At 42.5% G+C, this 21474-nt stretch overlaps 1 protein-coding gene across 3 annotated transcripts in view; it reads left to right on the top strand.

Moving 5' to 3' along the window:
* The window catches only part of GALNT13 (polypeptide N-acetylgalactosaminyltransferase 13), a 434504-nt gene that overhangs the window by 287763 nt on the left and 125267 nt on the right, over positions 1-21474 (top strand). For all 3 annotated transcript variants that reach the window (XR_016442089.1, XM_090045703.1, XM_090045702.1), the window contains exon 9: positions 758-938. Coding sequence is in view for 2 of the 3 variants with exons in the window: in XM_090045703.1 (XP_089901829.1) it covers positions 758-938 (181 nt within the window). In the remaining variant the exon portion in view is untranslated. The remainder of the gene's footprint in view (positions 1-757; positions 939-21474) is intronic.

Genomic DNA, 21474 nt, shown 5'->3' with positions numbered 1-21474 from the left:
TAGAGTTCAGATGATTTTTATTCCTCCGCTAAACTCTTTCTAAATTGTTCATATCATCCTTGAAGTTTGGTGTTTAGAACTGAACACAGTACTCCAAATGATGCCTTACCATTGATGAACAGGGTGAAGGAATCAATTTTGGTGACATATGACACTCCTTTAATACATATGCTTTTAGTTTTTTTGTGACAATACTGTACTGTTGAATTATGTTCCTGTATGTATTTATGGATTTTATTGTTTTCTTCCTATGTATAATGCATTGTATTTGTTCTTGCTGAATGTCATCCAATTAATCTTTATGCAATTTTTCCATTTATCAAAGATTTTTTAATCTTACTTCTATCATGTCTGCTGACCCACCTAGCTTAATAATAAAATGGAATTATATATGAGTATATATGTTCATTTCCATCTACCAAGTTATTAGTAAGGATTTTGAACAATATTAGATCCAGGACAGATTCATGAAAAATCTCATTTGATGCCTTCTCCCTGTTTTGACATTGAGCCATTTGTGCTCGATTTCACCAAAAAAAATCTCAATTTTATCCATAAACTGAACATCACAACAAACATCCCTCTCTGGGCTCAAACCACCTTCTTTTGTATCATTTGGATATCTGCTGATCGTTGGAGACATCTGTTCATCATTTTCACAGGCCAGGCTTCTACTTTTAAAAGAAGATGCAAGGTTTCTTTATCTTATTTTTTGTTTCGTTTGGTTTTGCTTATAATTTTAAATCTTTGATTTCAGATTTGGCAATGTGGAGGGTCCCTGGAGATTGTAACATGTTCTCATGTTGGACATGTATTCCGAAAGGCAACCCCATATACTTTTCCTGGTGGTACGGGTCATGTGATCAACAAAAACAATAGAAGATTAGCAGAGGTCTGGATGGATGAGTTTAAAGACTTCTTCTATATAATATCCCCAGGTAAGAATCATTTTAATGATTAATTTTGGATATGCTGAGTTTTTTAAAAAAAACTAAAGAAATATATTGTGCCTGAGTGCATGTGTGCGTGTATGTATGTGTACATGCACATGTACCCGTGCTACACACTACATACATTATGCAATTAACTGGTTAATCGTGCAATAAATGTAGACCAGCCACATGTGCAAATAAGATCGGCCATAAGTGCAAAGTACCAATCAGACAATTAACTGGTTAATCACTTAATAAATTAAAACCAGCCAAATGTGCAAAGTAATTATCACATGATAAAATGACTATCTAGCTATGAAAAGAACCACCCACCTATATAGTTAGTGCTCTTAAAATGTGTAACATCTCTATAGTAGGCTTCTATCCAGCTTTAATTTGAACCTATAGCTAGACCCTTGGGGCAGGGAGGGAAAGAGGGAGAGTGAGTTACAGAGACTAGAAAGATGGATTTCTTCATTCCTTCACATAATTTAAGTGCCAAATCTTTCTATTTTGTTGGGTGGGGGGGGAGGGAGTTAAACAAAAAAATGTATTGCCTGTCCAGAAAAAAGGCATAAATAAGTGTTAGAGCCTGCACTTTTTGGATCTGTTAAATCTGAAAAAATGGAATGTGGCCAAGTCATCCTTGCACTCTGTTCCTTTGAAGGTTGTTAGAGCCGGTCCAGATTAGAGCAGTTTCAAGTTTTAAATTGCTCCTTGGACCACAGCAGCGCTTAATCCCATAAGAATCAAGGAGTAACTATGTATTTTATACTTAATTGTGTGTCCAACCCCTTCAGATATTGTTCTCAAAGATCTAGCCCATAGTTTCTGAAAGTAGTTTGTATTTAGATAACACTTGCATCCAAATCCTACCTTTGATATGCATACATTTGAACCATACATTTGAAGTTCTTCCTTGTATTTATAATTTTTATATTTCAGCAGCACATCAAAAGATTGGATTGGCACATGCAAATATTTATATATACATAGATTACCCATTGACGTCAATCCCATAGATAGGAAAAAAGGGAACCTGTATACGTGCCTGATGCCTGCTCTGACACGTTCTAATTAGAATGCTTCAGCAGCCTTGGCATCACGTGTATCCAGTGTCCCCATATTTCAAAATGGTGGCAAGGGCGGTTTAAATCTTGTCACATGAGCTTTGCCGTTTTGAAGTGTGGGATACTGAATGCATAAAATGCTTTGGGCATTTTAATTAGATTCCAAAGAGCTGCTTTAATGAAAATGCCCTCCTCTCCCTCTTCCACACCCTGGAACACTTGTAAAGACCTCTGATGAATGATAAGAAGTGAATAAGTTACTTAAATACTGGCTAAAATATATGTAAAATGGCAAAATGAGAGTTCAAGAATACAAAAAGTAAAAGTACGTGTGAAAAATGTCACAGTGAAATAACAGCTGCAAAAAGTTACTATAATACTCATTTTACAACATTGGTTAAGAGCTTGATTGTGACATTATAGTCAAGCCTAGCCTCAAGCAAGGGGAATTGCATAGCTGAGAAATTAGAAGGACTATGTGATAATTGTGCTGCTGCTCTGGGAAAAGAGTACATTGTGCCGTATCTGTGTCCAACACAGAATGCTATGTCTGGTTCACCGGTGTGTATATTTTACAAGCCTCTTCCTCATTTCATTTGCCTTTGTAAGGTGACCAGGCAGATGTTCGTCAGGTCTTATTTCACATGCACAGGAAGCAACCCTATGGTGTGAAGGTGGTCTGCTGCACTCCTATTCTGCCTGCATGCCAATATGCACAGGGGGACAATCTTTAGGTAGTCTAAATATTAGAAGGTATTTTCATAGGAAAAAAAAATTGTATAACAGCTCCCTCCACCCCAAAACAAAAAAAAAATCATGACTTTACTGGATGCATAGGTCCCAGTATGCTAAGTATGTATTCTTTGAAACGCGTCATACTTTTCAGGGAAAGGAGTGCCCATTGTAGAAAGTAAAACAGCAAGAGAGCTGTTTTTACAATACGGACACCTACTGCTCATGAATCTTGCAGAAACAATTTGACCCTAACTAGTCACAGCCTTGTGAATTATATTCCATTGAATCCCAGGTCTGGAATAGTTTCATAAAATGGAAGAACAGAGCCAAATGTTTTGGTAACTTTCACAAAAAAAAGGAGGTTTGCAAGCCTTACTTCTTGAGGTTTGGATTGGAGGGAAGGTGCTTCTAACCGCCGTCCCAAGAGCAGTTTCAGAAGCCCCATTCTCTATCACCTTTATGCTGGGTGTTTTCCTGTGCATGTGTGTATGCAGTCCTAACCTTATTTCACTTTATGCACTTAGGCTAAGTACAGATGGCACTCTAACTATTGCATTTTACTTAAAGCACTACAAGTTAGAGTGGGACTGAACAGAACACATGTGCACTGTTGAGTGGGGTTTCTCAAAGCCTCTCTGCACTGGCCAAGGTCAGCAGCTTGGGGGTGTTTTTACATGCATGCCCCACAGGCTTCCTAGGTTTTTGGACATTCCCTCACCATCACAGATTGACTTCCTGGTGTGGGGAAGCAGTGTGTCCCTGTCCCCACCCCTTCCATTGTTCCATCAGTGACAGCAGGCTGCAGCATGCCCTAGTCCTGGGACCCAGATCTCTTCCCCCCGGCCAGGCTGTGGCATGCCCCAATGCTGGTACTGCTGCAGGGATCCAGACCCTTTCCCCCTGACCAGGTTCCAGGCCAGGGCAGCTTCAGGGAGAGAGACCCTGGACCCCTTCCCCCATTATCCCCAGCTGGGCTGCAGCGTGCCCTCGCACTAGAGCTGCTGCAGGAACCCAGACCCCTTCCATCCTGGATGGGCTGCACCATGCCACGGGCCAGGGCAGCTGTAGGGAAAGAGACCCTTGACCCCTTCCCTCCCCCACCCCTCCAACTCAGGCTGCAGCACACTGTGGAACTGAGTTGGTTGTGAGGACAGAGACCCCCCTACCCCACTACTTGCCAAGCTGTGGCTCACAGCCGGCTGCAAGGAGCGTGCAGTGCTGGGATCAGAGGCTGTTACTGGCTTGGGTCAGTGACAGCCGAGGGGGTGGGCCACTGTGGTGCCTAGGCCCAGCAAATGAGCTCTGCCGAAGGTGGGAGCACAGCACTGTACTCAGCCACCTGGGATGGAGTTGGAATGCAGCCTAACGAGAAGCGGGATGGGTCACACGTGTTCAAAAAAGCACTCTAACATAGAGTGCTTTTGTCTAATACCACATCCATCAAGGGTTAACTTAGAATGCAGTCCACATTTCCAAGTGCTCTATGAGCTGTGAATGTGTATTCAGCTGTGGCTTTAGAGCGCTTTCTGCCCGTTTAATGCACGATAGGTGTAACATCTGTACTGAGCCTTAGAGGCCATGTCCACAGACATCTAACTAGAGTTCTTGACGCTTCAGCACAGCTTTGGTTTCTATTTTTCCGCTGGCTGAAGTAAAATCAGCCTGTTCACCTACCTGTCAGAAATAACATGGAGGAAGAGGGGAGGTAGTGGGTAGGGAATTTCTTCAGGGAGTGGGAGACCCAGGTTTTGACACCTCTCAATTAAAGGGAGTTTGAACCTGCATCCCTTGCTTTCCAACAAATTGCTCAAGCCATCAGGCCATGAGCTAAGAATATCCAAACCCCTTTCCAGCCCTTCTCATAAAGCTGACCCACTGCATCTTGCATTTAATATTCTTTGGATAAAATGGAAAAAATAACACTGGGAACATTTTTCCTCATTGGGAGCAAGGGCACAGGCTAAAATCCAGAACCCCTTTCTGGTTAAGACAGCACTCATCTTACTAAACAACATACCTGGCTTGTTCTCTTCCTTCTGGCGGGTTCAAACCCCCTCTTCATGAGGCAGCTGAGAAATCCTCTCCCTGCCATCACCCCCAGGTAGGTACTATAAGTACAGGCTATTGGGGTAAAACTCAAAATAATCCTCACCCCCTGGCATCTAATACCCACTCTTCATAGTTTTTGCCTGACTAAAGCTGTGGGACTTAGCAGCCATCCTTATGCACACACCTATGTCCCTGCACAGCTGCCTAGCTAAAGCACAGCCCTATTAAGCATGCTTAATGAGTGGAGGCATGCTTGCATGCCCAAAGGTGCCAGGCAGGGGAGCCATGTTCTAGATCCAGGCATGCAGCCGAATCCTGGGATGTTGGATCCAATGCAGCTTGTGGACTGAGCACAGGGCCAGACAGATAAGCACCACTGATGTAAAGGATATGCATAGGAAGTCGCAGAATGTTTTTATGTGATTTTAAAATACATTTCTTATTCTTTGTTTTTCATTTTCTTTCATCTTCAGTTTATGCAAATACCAAACCACCATAAACTATTTAGACAAGTGTAACAACCCTGTACCTCTGAAAGCTTGTGGCAATTTTCAATATATTGGTTGTTTTGTTTTAAACCTATCTGACTAGCAGATCATGTGAAGAAAAGTGGCTCCAGGAGAAATAGATCTTCACGGAACTGCCAACATCTCAGATTGAAAACAAAGACAAGAATTGAATACTTTAAATTGTAGCTGTAATCAGGCAAAATAACAACATTTCTCTGAAAAGCTGATTCTGTAATAAAAACTGGTTTTCCCCCTGTATTTCAAATAGTTTTCTCATTGGTCACAGCTAGTCTCTTTAAAACTACCACAGGCTTTATAAGCTAAGGCTTTTGTTTTTATGAGCTAAAGCCTGAGGTCTTATTGTATTTGGCTGAAATAAACTAAAAATAAGTTTAATAAGAGGCTATTGTAAAATACATGTTAAAGATTTTTCTATGAAGTAGAAAGCTATTATAAGGTTCTTTATATTATGGGCAGTTTTATTCATATCTTAAAATGACTGAGTAAACAAATTTCAAGCCATGCCAGTGTAAAGCAACCTGAAAGTCCATTACATTTCATATCTTTTTACAAATCATTGTGTTAAATACTGGTATTGTTTTATCCAAGCTCTTTCTCTTGCAACTATAACCTCAGTTGATTCTGTGACTGATTGGCAGGCTGTCAGAATAATATATTAATACAGAGCCAAGCTAGTTACTACAAAATTATACTTCACTGATTAAAGTGAGCATTCTTCTAGCAGAATACTCTTTATAGTGCAGAAACTTTGGGTTGATCTTGTGTGGGATCACCGGAGCCTGGCATCTCCCAAGAGCTCTCCACACCTTGTGGATCTAGTCTTTTGTCAAGAGGGTAATAGAAAATAGGAATAATGCCTGAACTGCAGAACTTGCAGTTTTTCATCAATTAAAAATGAAATGAGATAAACACACCCACATAAATTGCTGTGAGTATTTACATAAGAAAAGATAACCTGTTATAGTTTGAAAAATGTATGCAAGCCTTGTAGAAGAAAGATTATGAAGGAAAAACAGTGCCTTAATATTTGTTAGTTTGTATTTGTTCCTAGGGAAGGGGGATAGTAGGTGGTGCTGGGAATATCTGCTAGCCATGTGGCCTTCTACTGCTCCTCATGGTACCATTCTGATAAGCTTAAATAACCAAGTGTCCTACCCTTGGAAATGAGGGTTACAGTAAGTCGTGCAAATGAATATTTTTAATATGAAAATTATTTCATATTCAGGAGGACCAGAGGAGATGATGCAGTGTGCAGCTGGGACATTAATTAGATTTTTGAGATTATTCCTTTCTAAAAGGGCTGCACTGTTTTATCGCAGCATGCACCTCGAAAATGTTGAATTCATTCCCTTACTGCACATTTTAAAAAATGCCTCATACATTGTGGTTTCCAAATTTACCTCCACAGTTTTTTACCCTCTTTCTGAAGCTTTTCTGGAGCTCACTGCTTTGGATAGAATATTTTATTTTTTAACACTGATAAGATTAGTGCAACTTGAAACAATGGAATTTGACACCAAGACCCTTTTCTGCCACAGAATTATGCATGAAGATATCTTTCTGCTGATTCCTATAGTGATGTATTATTTAGTGTGTGGATCTTTTCTTATTGGGTTGGGTAGGTAGATGATTTCTTGCCCTGGGCAGAACAGGGAACATTAATGAGTCTGCATGTTATGAATTATCTAACGTCCTGTTGTTTAGCTAAGAAGAAAATAACTTATTTGAAAGCTTTGAAATATGAGGATTTTGAATGATGGAATCCATTTTTAGTGAAGTAACTTTTCTACAAGCTTCAATGAATGAACACTTCAAAGATTTCTTGTAGGAACTTGCATATTGGACAGGAAGAAATGGATTCTTTTCTGAGTGGGAGAAGCTTCTAAAGTCATATTTGGATCCTGTGACAGGATGAGACCTAGGGGTGCTGTGAACTCCCCTAGCGCCCCCTACCATGTCAAATCGGTGTAAGTGCACCCTCACCATCTCGCCCACCACATCTTTGATGTTCTTAGTGTTTAGGGGAGGCTGCCTTTTCTGTCTACGTTGACACGATGCCCTGGTGTGTCTTGGCCAATACTCTGTCCTGGTTGCCCTGGTGCACTCTAGCCTTAGGGCTACATGTGGCTCCCACCACCCCTGATACCATGCCCCAAGCCTCGCAGATGTACCGGGCGTTGTCTAGTCAATTCTCTTCTCTTGGTGCCCTTGCGGGCACCCCCTGGCTCACCTCTGGGGCTCCTCGCTGTTACTCGTGCTCTCCGGACACTCCCTAGCTTCTCTCGCGGTTGCTGCCCACACTGGGGCCCTTCTCCGCGCTCATGCCCACACTGGGGCCTTGCCTCGCGAACCCCCGCCCGCACTGGGGCCTTGCCTCGCGATCCCACAATTGAGGCTCAGGTGGCCGTAGCCGTGCCTGGCCCCCCCCCCCCGACCCCCTTTCTCGGGTCTTGCGCCCCACTGGGCTCCTCACAATCGAGGCTCAGGTGGCCGTAGCTGTGTCTGGCCCCCAGACTCTGTGCCCTCTCTGGCGCCAGGAACCCCCATGCTACTGTGGAGCTCCTATGAGGCCTCCTCCAACCCCTACAGCCTCACCCGGTCCTCCGGTTTAACAGTAAACACAAACAATCAACATAATAACACGAGCCAGTTGGCTGTAACTCAAACATAAGCCTCCTGGCTAAAACCTAGCTCTAAACAAACTTTCTCTAACCCACACCATATCGCACCCGTAACTAATGACTTATACCTCCAGGCCTTTCTCCTTTCTTTCCTTTCAGGGTCAAGCTCTTTTCCTCAGCCTAACTGTGCCCCTTCGACCCAGCTGCTGGTCAGGAGAGGGAGGGAGAGAGAGAGAGCACCCACTGCCTCCTGTCTCTGTTTTATGGTGGTCAGCCCTGCCCCTTTCGGTCAGCTGACCCACCAGGTGTCGGCCCTTAGCTCCTCCTGGTTGCTCCTAGCAACCAGCAGCTGAGCCCATACTACTGCTTTTCAGTAGCAGGCACCTTAGTACCCTGCTGCAGATCCCTTTATGATGACTAGCATTGCTGCCCTTCAGAATGTGGTACGTAGGGTGAGAAGTTCTTCTTCACTACCATATTTGTTAACCAGGACTACTAATGTGAGGTTCACAAATACATATTTAGTTACATCAGGGATCCCAAACTCATCACTTCTTATAGGACAGATACAGACCATAATGTTCCTTGTGAACTGTCTCCAACACACAGTGCTACTTAGTCACCTGTCCACTATGTTGGCAGAGAAAGCCCAAGTTACCTGATCCACAGTAAATTCTGCAGGAAGGGTTAAATAGGAAAGAAACTATGAGATATCTTCTACATCATTTAACTAAAATATGGGTTATTTCTCCATCCTAAGTAACTCAGCAAAATATCCTGTGGGGACAAGGTTGACAGAGAATAAATTCCTCCAGCCCAGAATTCTCTTACCCTGGGTCAAGTCATTTTGACTCCATTTGAGCTGTATTTCCTGGAACTATTCAAGTTTTATCTGCCCAATATATCCTGGAAAACGTAGACTTCACCACAGAAGAAAATGCATGAGAAAAGTAATTTCAATGCAAAAGTGGCCTCCTTTAGGTCAGTCTGGGGAAGATAGTCTGCTACCAACCTTGTCCTGTTCAGTGGGTGCATTTACACGTGAAATTAATGTGATGCAATAAACTCTGAAGGAATTCGCTCTGGAGTTAACTGCCCGTGGGCACAGCATCTACACATGCACCCAAGACAGCAGCACTTTGAGCTGGGGCAGAGCGGGCCAAAGTTGGCAGCAGTCTCGGGGAGTCAGCCCTGGGTCCTGGATGGTGGCCATTGGCAGAGAGGCAGAGGGAGAAAATATTATTTGCGGGGGGATGAGTGCATGTGCACTTACTTGTGCACCCCCACAAGCAGGTAAGTCTGTCATGGGGAAGAGGTGTGGGGGGGCAGATTGCCTCCACAGTGAGGGAGAGAGTGGGGCAAGGGCAGGGGCTGGGGTGAATGGGGCCCCATGGCCTGGATGGGTTGTGGGACACTCAGACCCTGAGTGGCTCATCCAGGGGCACGGGGGAGCTCCCACTGATGTGTGCACCCTGGCAGAAGCCTGGGGGGCACATACCCCACCAGATCTGTGTGCAGGTGGAGGTGGGCTGCCACTGCAGGTTGGGCTCTGCGCCCCACTGCCATTGCCTTGGGAGTGGTGCATCGGCAGGAAGAATATCCTCAGGCCTCCACTGGGGTGCACATAGTGGTGGGAGCCTCCCTGCCCCCTCACGCCCCTGGACAAGCCACGTGGGCTCCACAACTTGCCCTGGCCCTGGGGCTCCATTCACCCCTGCCTCTGCCTCCCTCCCTCCCTCACCACGATCTCTATATGATCCCAGCTCCCATTCCCATGACAGACTTACCTGCTATGGTGGGCAGTGCTCTGCATGCCACAGGGCTGCTGCAGGTGGTGGCTGCGTGTTTGTGTCTGTGTGTACGTGCCCACACCCCCTTTCCACTGTAGCTACCCACAGCCTGCGCCTGGGCGGCTCTGCAGCCCTCTGTGCTGTTATCACTGTGCTGTTATCTGGGGGCCTAATCCCTGTTAGCCCTGGACTTCTGCCGCCTATGGTGCCGGCATCAGGGCTAGCTGGGGCATGAGAATGCCGAATGTGCAGAGCCATGCGGCTAGGTGGTAGGCAGGGGTCTGACCCCTGCTGCTGAGAGGATGCAATTTATGTTCGGGTCAGCATCTACATGTGCATTTCACCACAGTTAATATCTCTGCAATAAGATAATACGGTCCCCGACAGTACTATCTTATGGCAGAGTTAGTTAATTTACTGTGCCCTAATAGCAGCATGTATGTAAACAGTGGGTACATCTACACATGCACCTGACTGCACAGTCATTTAGTACTTGCTACTGCTCAATCCTGGTACTGCACAGGTCATTTCCAACTCTATTACACAGCAGCAATAAGCTACTGTGCAGTAGCAGCAGTGTTACGGTTCATGTCCACTGATGCTATGTTGCTATAGCGATAAGCTCATTGCTGTGGCAACATAGTGTCTCATGTAGACACCCCCAGTGATGTTTTATAGTGGAGTTAATTAGTCAATTCTGCAGTAAAGTGCAAGTGTAGATGTACCCAGTGTGGTGTTGTCTACTTCCTGTCTTTGCCTGCATAGCCCCAGATTCTTCCCAGTGGACCATATTCCAGTTGTGTTCCCAGTGGAGACTGTTTTCTCTCCGGTGTATAAAAAGATCATGGACTCGCAACTTGGCCCCAAGATACCAGTATCTATTGTTACATAAAGAGGCCTGCCATTTGCCTCCCACAATGAGAACTTGCTGAAATTCATAGCCATCTGCAAATACTTGAGCAGCAGGAATGTGCATTGAAGTCATATATCACTCACAGAAAGTGCTTCACAAAAAGTAAATAAGCACATAGACAACACCCAGTCTGAAGGGTTTTCAATACTTAACAAAGAAATGACATATGGATTCCTATTGTATCATTTAGTAACCATTGTACAAAGCATACGTTGTATTTTGTCAATGCAAATTTTGTTTGTAGGGAAGAAACTCTACTATGAAATTACAGTTCCAATCTCAGTAAATGATTATTGTAAGATTTTTATTATTTTAATTGAGCTGTTTGACACAGATAAATTAGTTTTGTCACTATAGTCACTATGTAATAGTATACATACACAAAACTAAATTACCAAAACTATATTATAATGGATGAAGAAGAGAAAAGAAATAAATAGTTAGCCATGTTAGTCTGAAGTTAGGCAGAAAGCAAGGCAGATTTGCACCTTTATAGACTAAATCAGAATTGTGTGGTGTAAGCTTTCCTAAGCAGAGGAGATGCTTCATTTATAAAACTGCAAATCTACACTGCCTTCTGAAGAGAAATGATTTTAGGGGAATCACTGAAGTTAATAAATAGGTCTGAGGTAATGAAACTTTATTAATTTTGAAGGCTAGAACTCTCAGCTAGAACTCTCTTATGTTATTATTTAAAACTTGTATTAGAGAAGCAAAAGTCCCAGCTGAGATCAGGGTCCCATTATGGTTCTCACTGTACAAATTCAGAGTGAAAGAAAGTTTCTGAGGACTTAAATATGAAAGAGACCAGGCAGGTAAAAGGTGTAAGGAAGAAAGGAAGTGGAATTTCCATTTTACAGAGGGAATTCTTATCCACAAAGATTAAAACAAGTCATCCAAGATCACATACAAAATCTGTGGAAGTCAGGAAATTAATTCAGATCTCCTGAGTTTCTATCCAATGTCTTTATCATAAGAGTATTTTTACTTTCTCTTTACAGTTTTTCTGCTTTTCAACTGGTAATTCAGTGATCTGCCAATTTTTGACTAGCCTACTCAGGATTAAGTTTGGAGAATAAAAAAGGGCTTCTTGTGTATTATTTTGAGACTGTTGGCTTTGTACTGTGCATACAAAATAGGGATTGGTCATGCTTATTTTTAATGGTGTGTGTGGGTTTATGCTGCTGTTTGAGCCAGAGTCAAGGCAGGATAAGTGTCATCTTTTATTTCTCATTCAGTCAGTCACCTGTTTATTCATCCTTTAAAATTCTAACAACATTTTTACATTAGTGAGATTAATTGACCTGTGTTGTGTGCTTATATTGGAATGTTTGTTTTTATTAAACACTTATAACATTTTCAACCAATGTTAAATACATGCAACCAGCGATTAAAAATAAGGGACCAGATTACATCTCTCTTGCCTCTTAAGGCAAGACCAGAGGATCTTAACCTGCTCCTGTTAAAGTATCTGTAGTTTGTTATTGACTCAGGGCAGGGATCACAGCTTTTCCACTCATGCAAATTATTCTGAGCTATACAGGATGGAGAGCATCTTTCAAGCAAGTGTGGGATTGGCCTTGCATGCATAGATGATTCTGTGGCCTGCTTTGGAAAGCACTTTGATAACTAACTGAGCAATGACACAAGGCCACTCATATCTCTGGGTCTCAACTTTTCACCAGTCTTCCAAGCAAGGAAAGAAGACTTTCTCTATTCAGTAGCCTACCAGGAGTCTCTAGATCTTAAAATTAAACCACGAGGGAGTTCTGGTCCCTGCTATTTTCCAGTATTCTATCCTAACCTATCTTCTCTGGTTGATGATCTATACTGGGGGAGGCTCAACCCCTGGCCTGTTGAGTTGATTCAGTCCACAGAGCTGTGCCATCCAGCCTTCAGAACTCCTCGTGGGTCTGAAAATTTCACAGTGAGGAAGCAAGGTAGTTGTAATTGATGTTCCCCTGCTGCCAAATTTCCAGATCCACAGGGAGCTCTGCAGGATGCGTAGCATTGCCCTGCACACTAGATTAGGTGCATGGGGCCTTGGCAGCACAGGGCCTGTGCTGACTCTGTGCAGGATCCAGCCTGTGGACTTGTCTTACACCAGTCATCTGGCCCTCAGGGCCAAAAGGTTGATCTAGTAGTAATGAACCCCTTGTTCTACCACTTCCTCTATTTGTTCCACCACTTCCTTGTTTTACTACTCTGACTAACTTCTTGTATGGCAAATGACACCAACAAGACTTACCTTACCTCCAGACTTCCAGTTTTTCTTCTTGTCTTTTATTTGGAGGCACTGGCCTATCTCTCAACTTGAGACTATGACCCAGGAAATTGTTTGTTATCATTCTTGCTCATGAATGATTTCTTATTTGCATAATTGTAGTTACAACTTTGAATAAGAACATTGTAGTAGAAGGTTTTTCATCATGAAAAGTTTCAATTTAAATTACTGCTTTTGTGTTAGGAAAATTAAGATGAGCTGGTAACATTATACATTGTATGATCCAGTGTTAAGTTCTGATTGCTTTTGTAGAGTTTTCCATTTTGATTAAGTTTTTAATTACAAAAAATTTAGAAGAGCTGCAGCTTTCTGAAGTGGAGAGTAAAGGTTAGATTTATTAATTTCTCCAAAAAACAAATCGAAAGCTTTAGGGTACATAAATGGATATTGAAAATATGGAATCTGTTTTTCAGGCTCATTTGCAGTGTTTAATTGCAAGGTTATGTTCCAGTGCAAATCTTTAAAAATAAGCAAATTATATTATTGTAGAACTATTAAATAAATTGCAGTGCCCTACTACAGTCACCGCCCCCTACATCTCTTCTCCTCCTTCCTGCATAATGTTGTTAGTCTGCATAATTGGACAAGGTCTTCCACCTATTTTGAATACAGAAACCAAAGAATAATTATGAATAGATCTTGATTACAATAGGATAATGAAATTAATCTTACACTTCTAAGGAGGCAGGGCTTCTGGCAAATTCTACTGAAGATTAATAAGGGCTGAAGAAGCAAGTCCTGCTGAGATTTTCTGCTAGAAAAGAGGCACATTGAGCCTGTAGAAAACATATATCGTTCTAAAAATATCCAGGATCAAAATTATTGAGCCGAATTCTGCTCTATGAAATTTTGTTTTAAATCCAAGAATTAATAGAACTCTCAATTTTCCATTTTAGCCTGATACTGCTATTTGCAGAATATATCCTAGTGATGTCAGAAATAAAGATCACTGTATGCTTCAGCTGAAGATGATGTGAGTTGTATGGAAAAAACCTTATTTTTAAATAAGCAGACAAGGTTCTTGTGTAAATCTGTTATATTTTATTACACCAACTCACATAGTTGGAAAAATTCTTCCTGTTAAGCTTTTGGGTTTAAATACCCTTCATCAGGCTGAGGAAGCATCTACAGTTGGTGTGTGCTCTTCCATCCACCAACCGCAGATGCTTCCTCAGCCTAATGAAGGGTGCTTAAACCCAAAATCTTGCTAAGAAGAATTTTTCCAACTATTTGAGTGGTATAATAAAAGATATCAAATATACCCGAAGAACCTTGTCTGCCTATGTCCTTAGACCAACACGGCTACAACCTACACCACTGTTTTTAAATGCACATTTTCAACAATGAAGAAAAAATACTATATGAAACTATTTTTAATGACATTATGCCAAGTTAAAGCCTTCTTTAAAAATCCAATTAAATTATCAACAACCCTGTAAAATATAATGTAAGTTAGCTATGCAAAAAAGATTACTTACACTTTACTGCCCTGGCAGGCAAGAAAAGGGTCCCCAAACCTGGGATCATGTGATCCCAGCCAGGTGCCTGTCCAGTCTCCTCTTGAAGACCCCCAAGGATGGGGCAAGCACCACCTCCCTTGGAAGCCCATTCCACATCCTGGCAACCCTGACCATGAAGAACTTTTTTCTAATGTCCAGTCTAAACTGACTCTCCAATAGCTTATGGCCATTGTTCCTTGTTGTTTCAGGGGGTGCCCTGGTAAACAGATCATCACCTACTTCGTGTTGCTCTTCCCTTATGAATTTGTACGCTGCCACAAGATCCCCTCTCAGCCTTCTATTGGAGAGGTTGAAGATGTTAAAATTTCCTTAGCCTTTCCTCATAGAGCCTTCCCTGCAGGCCTCCGATCAGATGCACCCTCTGAGTGCAACCCCTGAGCCAGTTTGCTACCCATTCTACTGTATAATCATCCAAGGCAAAACCCCCTCAGTTAATTAATAAGGATGGTATGGGATACAGCGTCAAAGGCCTTCTTGAAGTCCAGATAGATAACATCCACCTCGACTCCTGCATCTAAACATTTGGTGGCCTTGTCATAAAAAGAAACTAGGTTAGTCAGGGAGACCTGCCTGCTATAAACCCATGTTGGTTAATTCTCCACACACATCACATTAGCCAGCAGGCTCCCACAAATGTGTTTCTTGATAATTTTTTGAAGCATTTTCCCTGGGATAGAGATGAGGTAGTTCCCCAGATCCTCCTTCCTCCCCTTCTTAAAGATTGGGATGACATTGGCCCTCTTCCAATCTTTCGGGACCTGACCAGAGCACCATGAGTGCTCATATATGCTAGTGGTTCAGCTATGACACTTGCGGATCTTTGAAAACTCCATAGATGCTTCTTGAGCAAATCCCGGGACGTCATTCTCCCCTTGTACTCGGCCTTGGTGAGGCCACAGCTGGAGTACTGCATCCAGTTTTGGGCTCCACAATTCAAAAAGGATGTGGAGAAGCTTGAGAGAGTCCAGAGGAGAGCCACGTGCATGATCAGAGGTCAGGAAAACAGATCTTATGATGACAGGCTGAGAGCCACGGGACTCTTTAGCCTGGAAAAGCACAGGCTCAGGGGTGATCTGATGGCCACCTATAAGTTTATCAGGGGTGACCACCAGAATCTGGGGGAAAGTTCGTTCACCAGAGCGCCCCAAGGGATGACGAGGTCGAACGGTCACAAACTCCTGCAAGACCGTTTCAGGCTGGACATAAGGAAGAATTTCTTTATTGTCTGAGCCCCCAAGGTCTGGAACAGTCTGCCAGCGGAGGTGGTTCAAGCACCTACATTGAACACCTTCAAGAGTAAACTGGATGCTTATCTTGCTGGGATCCTATGACCCCAGCTGACTTCCTGCCCTTTGGGCAGGGGGCTGGACTCGATGATCTCCCGAGGTCTCTTCCAGCCCTGATGTCTATGAAATCTATGAAATTCCTTCAGTACCCATGGGCGGAGTCCTTCCAGTCCCAGTGATTTGAACACATCCAGTCCCTCCAAGTGTCCTTTTACCGTGTCAGCACTGACCGTTGGTCGGTCGATGTTCCCCTTGTTGATGCCCGTGATTCATAGGGTTCATCTAGATTCTTTTTTAAGAAGGCAGAGGCAAAAAAGTCATTGAAGAGCTGTGCCTTGCCCCTGCTATCCATCACTAAGCCCCCTGCCTGTCCTGTAGGAACCCTATGCTACCCTGCACCCTCTTTTTGCTTCCAGTGTACCTAAAGAAGGACTTTTTTATTGTCCTTAATCCCTGCCACTAGCCTGACTCCTAGAGCTACTTTGGCCTTCCTGACTGACTCCCCTGCAGGTACAGGCCAAGGAAGTGTACTCCTCCTTGCTAGCTACCTCCTGCTTCCATTTCCTGTGTGCCACTTTTTTTTGCCCATAAGGTATCCTGGATGACCCTGGTTAGCCAAAGGGGTTCCTGGCCCTTTGTCCCCTTTCCTCGGCCATAGGATTGTCTCGGTCTGAGCCCAAAGAATGGTATCCTTGAGGAATGACCACCCCACCTGGACCCCCAAAGTATTTAGGCTTTTGGTTCCTAGTACCCTGCTAAGCAATCCCCTGAGCCTATTAAAGCCAGTCTTTTTAAAGTTTAGCACCTTTGTCCTGCTAGGTGTAGTGCCCGCCCTTCTCTGGATAGTGAATTCTGTTATTTGGTGATCACTGTCCCCTAAGTTGCCTTGAATCTGCAGGTCCCCCACCAGGTCATTCCTTGTGGCCAACACCAAGTCGAGCAAGGCATTACCTCTAGTGGGATTCCTTACCTCTTGTGTTAGGTGGAGGTCCTGAATACAGGTTAAGAAACTGTGTGAGTGATTAGATCTAGCTGACTGTTCCTCCCAGCATATTCTGGGTAGTTAAGGTCCCCCATGACTACCATGTCTCTAGACCACACAGCCTCTGCCTGGAAAATTCCCTATCTACCTTGTCCTCCTGGTGCAGAGGCCTGTAGTAGACCCCCACCATCAGGTCCCTTTCCCCCCAACCCCCTTGGATCCTAACCCACAGAGTCTCTTCTTGTCCATCCTCTGATCCCAGTTTGATTACGGAAGATGTGTACTGTTCTTTGACATAGAGAGCAACACCCCCTCCTTTTTTCCCTTCTCTATCTCTCCTGTATAACCTATAACCCTCTATTTTTTTTTATAAGAAGCCTGCAAAGAAAACATAAGGTTTTCTTTTCTGAATGTCAAAAATATGTTATTAATATTAAAATTATTTTTACCCTTATGTCTAGTACAGATTTCTTCTCTTTGTTAATCTGTAAAATATAGATCTCTAGATAAGATAGAGAACACAGAGAGTTACATTCTAGTAATTAGTTCTCTGAAGGCATTGTCTCTGAGTGCACACTCATCTACCCTACCTTCTTTTGGGAACTGATTCATTTGATTTCTTAGAGTAAGTCGTACGAGAAAGAGGAACTGCTGATTATTTACATTGGCATGGTGTTAAATATATCCCCTGAGCTAAGCAGAGTGTGCACCTACTAATTATTACTTGAGAAAAAATTCTTGATTAATCATGCCAGGAATTATCTTGAGTCTGTGTACTTGAGAACAGTGACTCCGCTATTAAGACTACCAGTCAGAGAACTCAGCTGATAGATAAAGTAACTCTCTTCCTCCTGGTCTGTAGGGATCAGAGTTTTGGAAACAGTGCAATTTTAACAATTGCAAAATTTTCCATATTTAGTTTTAAACCAAATATTGTATTGACTTTCCAAAGTAGGTTAGTTTCCCATATAATTAATTTATAGCCTGCTTTTATATGACACACAAGAATTAGGGAGATACTTTGTGTACTTAAGTTTCCTTCAGGAGCAGGCACTAATTAAGGTGTGCCCTGTTCATTTTTAGAGGAGTAATCAGAAGTTCAACGCAATGCATATCCCCTTGGTTTCTCTGAGCCTCCTTGACTTGCACAGCATGACCACTGTCACTCTACTTTCCCCTCACTCAGCCACAAGTCCTCATTCTTGAAGGAAGAACAAAATAGATTTGTACTCACATGTTAGAAACTATGATGTTTCCTACAAAAGGTCTTATTTAAAGTAGGAATTTAATATAACAATATTACTATTAATTATAACAATAATATTATTTTTATATTCGGTGCTACAGAATGTCATATTTAAAGTAGAAAGTAAGGCACAGGATACTGAGCTAAGTGGATCATTAATCTTACCCAATATGAAACTTATGATGATCTTGCTTGTATATCATACAATAACTTGGAGACAGATGATTTTCATGCAGTGAATGAATACTAGCCAGCATTTTTTGACAGAACATGTTCAATGTGTAGGTATGTCTTCCTGTAATCTGAGTAGCTATTCAAATCAGAGATCAGTTTTGTTAATTAGCCATAGTTATGAGACAGTTTTGTATAAGAGAATGGTTTGTCTGAAATAGATGAATTTTCTGGAAGGTTGTCTTTTATGCTTTTTCTTTTTTAAAGAACAGCTACTTCCAAAATGCTGACATTCCCAGAAGCAACAGTCCTTGTAGATTAGCTAGAATTTTTTGTAGACAGTGCATGTGAGGTTCTGCTTTAGTGACAGTTCAACCAGAATAAGCTCTTTGACACTACTGTTAGCATTCATATTTTTAGAAAATAGAACGTTTTCATTAGCTGCTGTACTGTTTCTATATTAAAAACATTAAATACAGCCAAATTTTTACTCTTTTGTTATTAGCAGGAGCAAGTAGTCTCTAGCTTGCATCATATACTTAATTAAGGGTAATACATTAAAATACAGAAAACCTGATTAAAGCATCATAAATCTAAGCACTGAACAAATACAAAAGTAGAGTTCTAGTAAAGAATGTTTCCAATTTAAACTGCCAAATTAATAATAATGAGAGGAAAAAGAAAAGGGAGAAAGTCATTAAAGTGTATTATACTTTATATATGTGATATGCTCTACAAAAACCCATCCCCTTCCCTTGTGACTTGATTTTTTACTGAATTTTTCCCCATGTAGTTTTAGCTTCTTACAAGAACTTTTCTCCTGCATCCATTTTGTAGAAGCTGGGCCTTTTATCTTGGCAAATGTATGCAACTGCAATGCTATAACTGATGCCACCTGCTGTTTCTTACTCTTCTATTTTGTAACTACTTTTGACACCAGTTCAGCTTTCTCTTTCTGATTCTAGAGGGAGGTGATAGGCACTTACTTCCACTCTTCAGATTCATTAGGCCTTTAAGTAATATGGAATCTAGATTGTTAATTAAGGTTTTGGTTTGTAAAGTAAGGCTTGGATATTGCAGCCATTGTACAGGGGAAACTACTCTTTTCTATTGACAGGTTATTAGGATGAGCCAGGTGTGGTTTGTGACACTGGGAAATGTACCTGTAAAAGACTTAGCTTCCCAGACATGTGCAGTTGGGATGCTGCAAAATCACATGTTCTGTAAAGCAGGAACAAGCAGAAAGGCCACTGAATAAAGAGGATTTCTTTTGAGCATTTTGTGCCCAGAGATTCTGAATACCATTTAGTACCAGGGATAAAAATCATTAAAGAAAATGATGAATTTCAGTGGAAGAATGCAGCAATTGAAAGCTTCACCAAAGCTGAAACTCCCTGGGAATGCAGAAGATGACAAAAATGGTCAGAGGCCTATAATGTGTCAGGGATGTACTTGGTAGCCGTGTCGGTCTGCGACAAAAAGAAATACAAAAACGTAGAACTAAATAATACCTTTTATTGGACCAACTGAGAAATTGCAAAAAAAAATCTTTTTCTGCAAGCTTTCAGTTCAAAGGCCCTTCATCAGACTCTGGGAAAAGTATAGATGGTAACCACTGGTATTGTATTACAGAGGCCTATACAGCATTATTTAGTCTGGGGGGACTGGGCAGGAATTTGATAATAGTCTTCCTGCAGGCCATTTTATAGAGAGGATGAAGATGGGTTTTTCTCTGGCCTTAGGGGAGAGGACTATGAACAACAGACTCAAGCTAAGAGGAGATTTACACTGGAGATTAGTAGGAACTGTCTGACTATGAGGGTGGTGAAGCACTGGAGCAGGCTACCTTGAGTACTTGTGGAACCTCCATGCTTGTCCATTTTCAAAAGCAGTTTGGGCAGCCACTTGGCTGGTATGGTTTAATGAGAGAGAATTCTGCCTGGGCAGGGAGCTGAACTAGATGACCCCATGAGGTCCCTTCCAGCCCTACTTCCCTTAAATTAAATAGATTTCAGCTGCTTTCACTTTGTACCTGGGACAAAGAGTAGTAGTGAAAAAGAAAACTAGTAGGTAACCTTATCCTTTCAATAGCAGATGCTTTTAATTGTTTTCAGTTAACTCAGGCAACAAAGGCTAACTTTTTGAGTGTCACACTCCATATAAAAATGAAACCATGAAATATATATTGTTAACTTGGAGCAGATGCTGTTCCAAGATAAGATTCACAAGATGTGGTTGTATTTTCCACAGTGACCCAGAAAGCAGGAAGAGGGAAGGACGGCATGGGAAGAATGTGCTAATGCACACAGAAGTAATAGGTTAGGCTAGTTATAGCTGTAGTTATACTTTGATTGCAATTCAGATAATTATTAACATTAGATTAAGTAAAAAATATCTGATTTTAGGTATGGGCAGTAGTGCAGCTACAGACAGACTGTTAAGGTCATCGTTAAGGTATTCAGAAGTGTAAGTCTGTACCGTGTGTGGATCTCTGCCAAGTCTCTCACACCTGTAAACATAAATATACACCTTTTCTTTCCTCTCCCCAGTGTTTTCACTCATTCTTTCTTCCCCCCAGTCAGTTCCCTCACCACCTGTGCCATCACCTTCTAGCCTAGTAACTCCCATGCTGGTCATCCTTTATATTGTTAAATATGAACAATTATATCAAGATGTCAGTTTTCATGTGCATATATCTCATTTGCTGCAGCAATTGCATGCACAAGTTAGGTAGGCATTGAGAAAAAGCATGTGCATACTGTTTCAAGGTTCAACAGCTTAGTTACAGTCTGCCAGTGATTCTCAACTCTTTAGATTCAAGCAAGCCCTCCATAATTTTTCTGGATGTAGTGGCACCCCGGGTAAGGACGACTGTTTCAGCGGTATGGCTAATTGGTTCTGTGCCCTGAGCATAGAGGGGTTGAGGAGGGGGTTGTATTACGAGTAGAAGGCAGGTGGGGGTGGGGCAGACAGTCTTATTTGCCACTGCATGGGTTCACCCAGAGGCTCCAGGCACACAGAGGGGAGAGACCTGGGGCAGAGTCCCCTCACGAGCCTCATTCGCCCTCTCAAAGTTGCCAGTAATCTGCATGTAGATCCTGGCCATAAAAGCCTTAATCTGACAGTGGTGTGGAAGGGTTAACACAATAGCTGTTGCCATACAGTGTGGAAAGACAGGGAGCCAGATTGTAAGGGGAAGCCGGGCAGATCTTTGCCCAGTACCCATTTCTAGAAGAGGGTGTGCTGGGCCAACTAGGAAAGGCTGCAGCAGAAGGGCTCCTGCTGCAGCCATGTCGGGGTCCTCCAGTGGCACTGGCTCTGCAGGACCCCATTTGAGAACTACTG

Source organism: Crocodylus siamensis, chromosome 4 (genome assembly GCF_052110815.1).
Source record: "Crocodylus siamensis isolate JL-2025a chromosome 4, ASM5211081v1, whole genome shotgun sequence".
Taxonomy (NCBI): Eukaryota; Metazoa; Chordata; order Crocodylia; family Crocodylidae; genus Crocodylus; species Crocodylus siamensis.
Note: the sequence above shows the minus strand (reverse complement) of the source record. Positions and strands in the feature narration are given on the sequence as shown.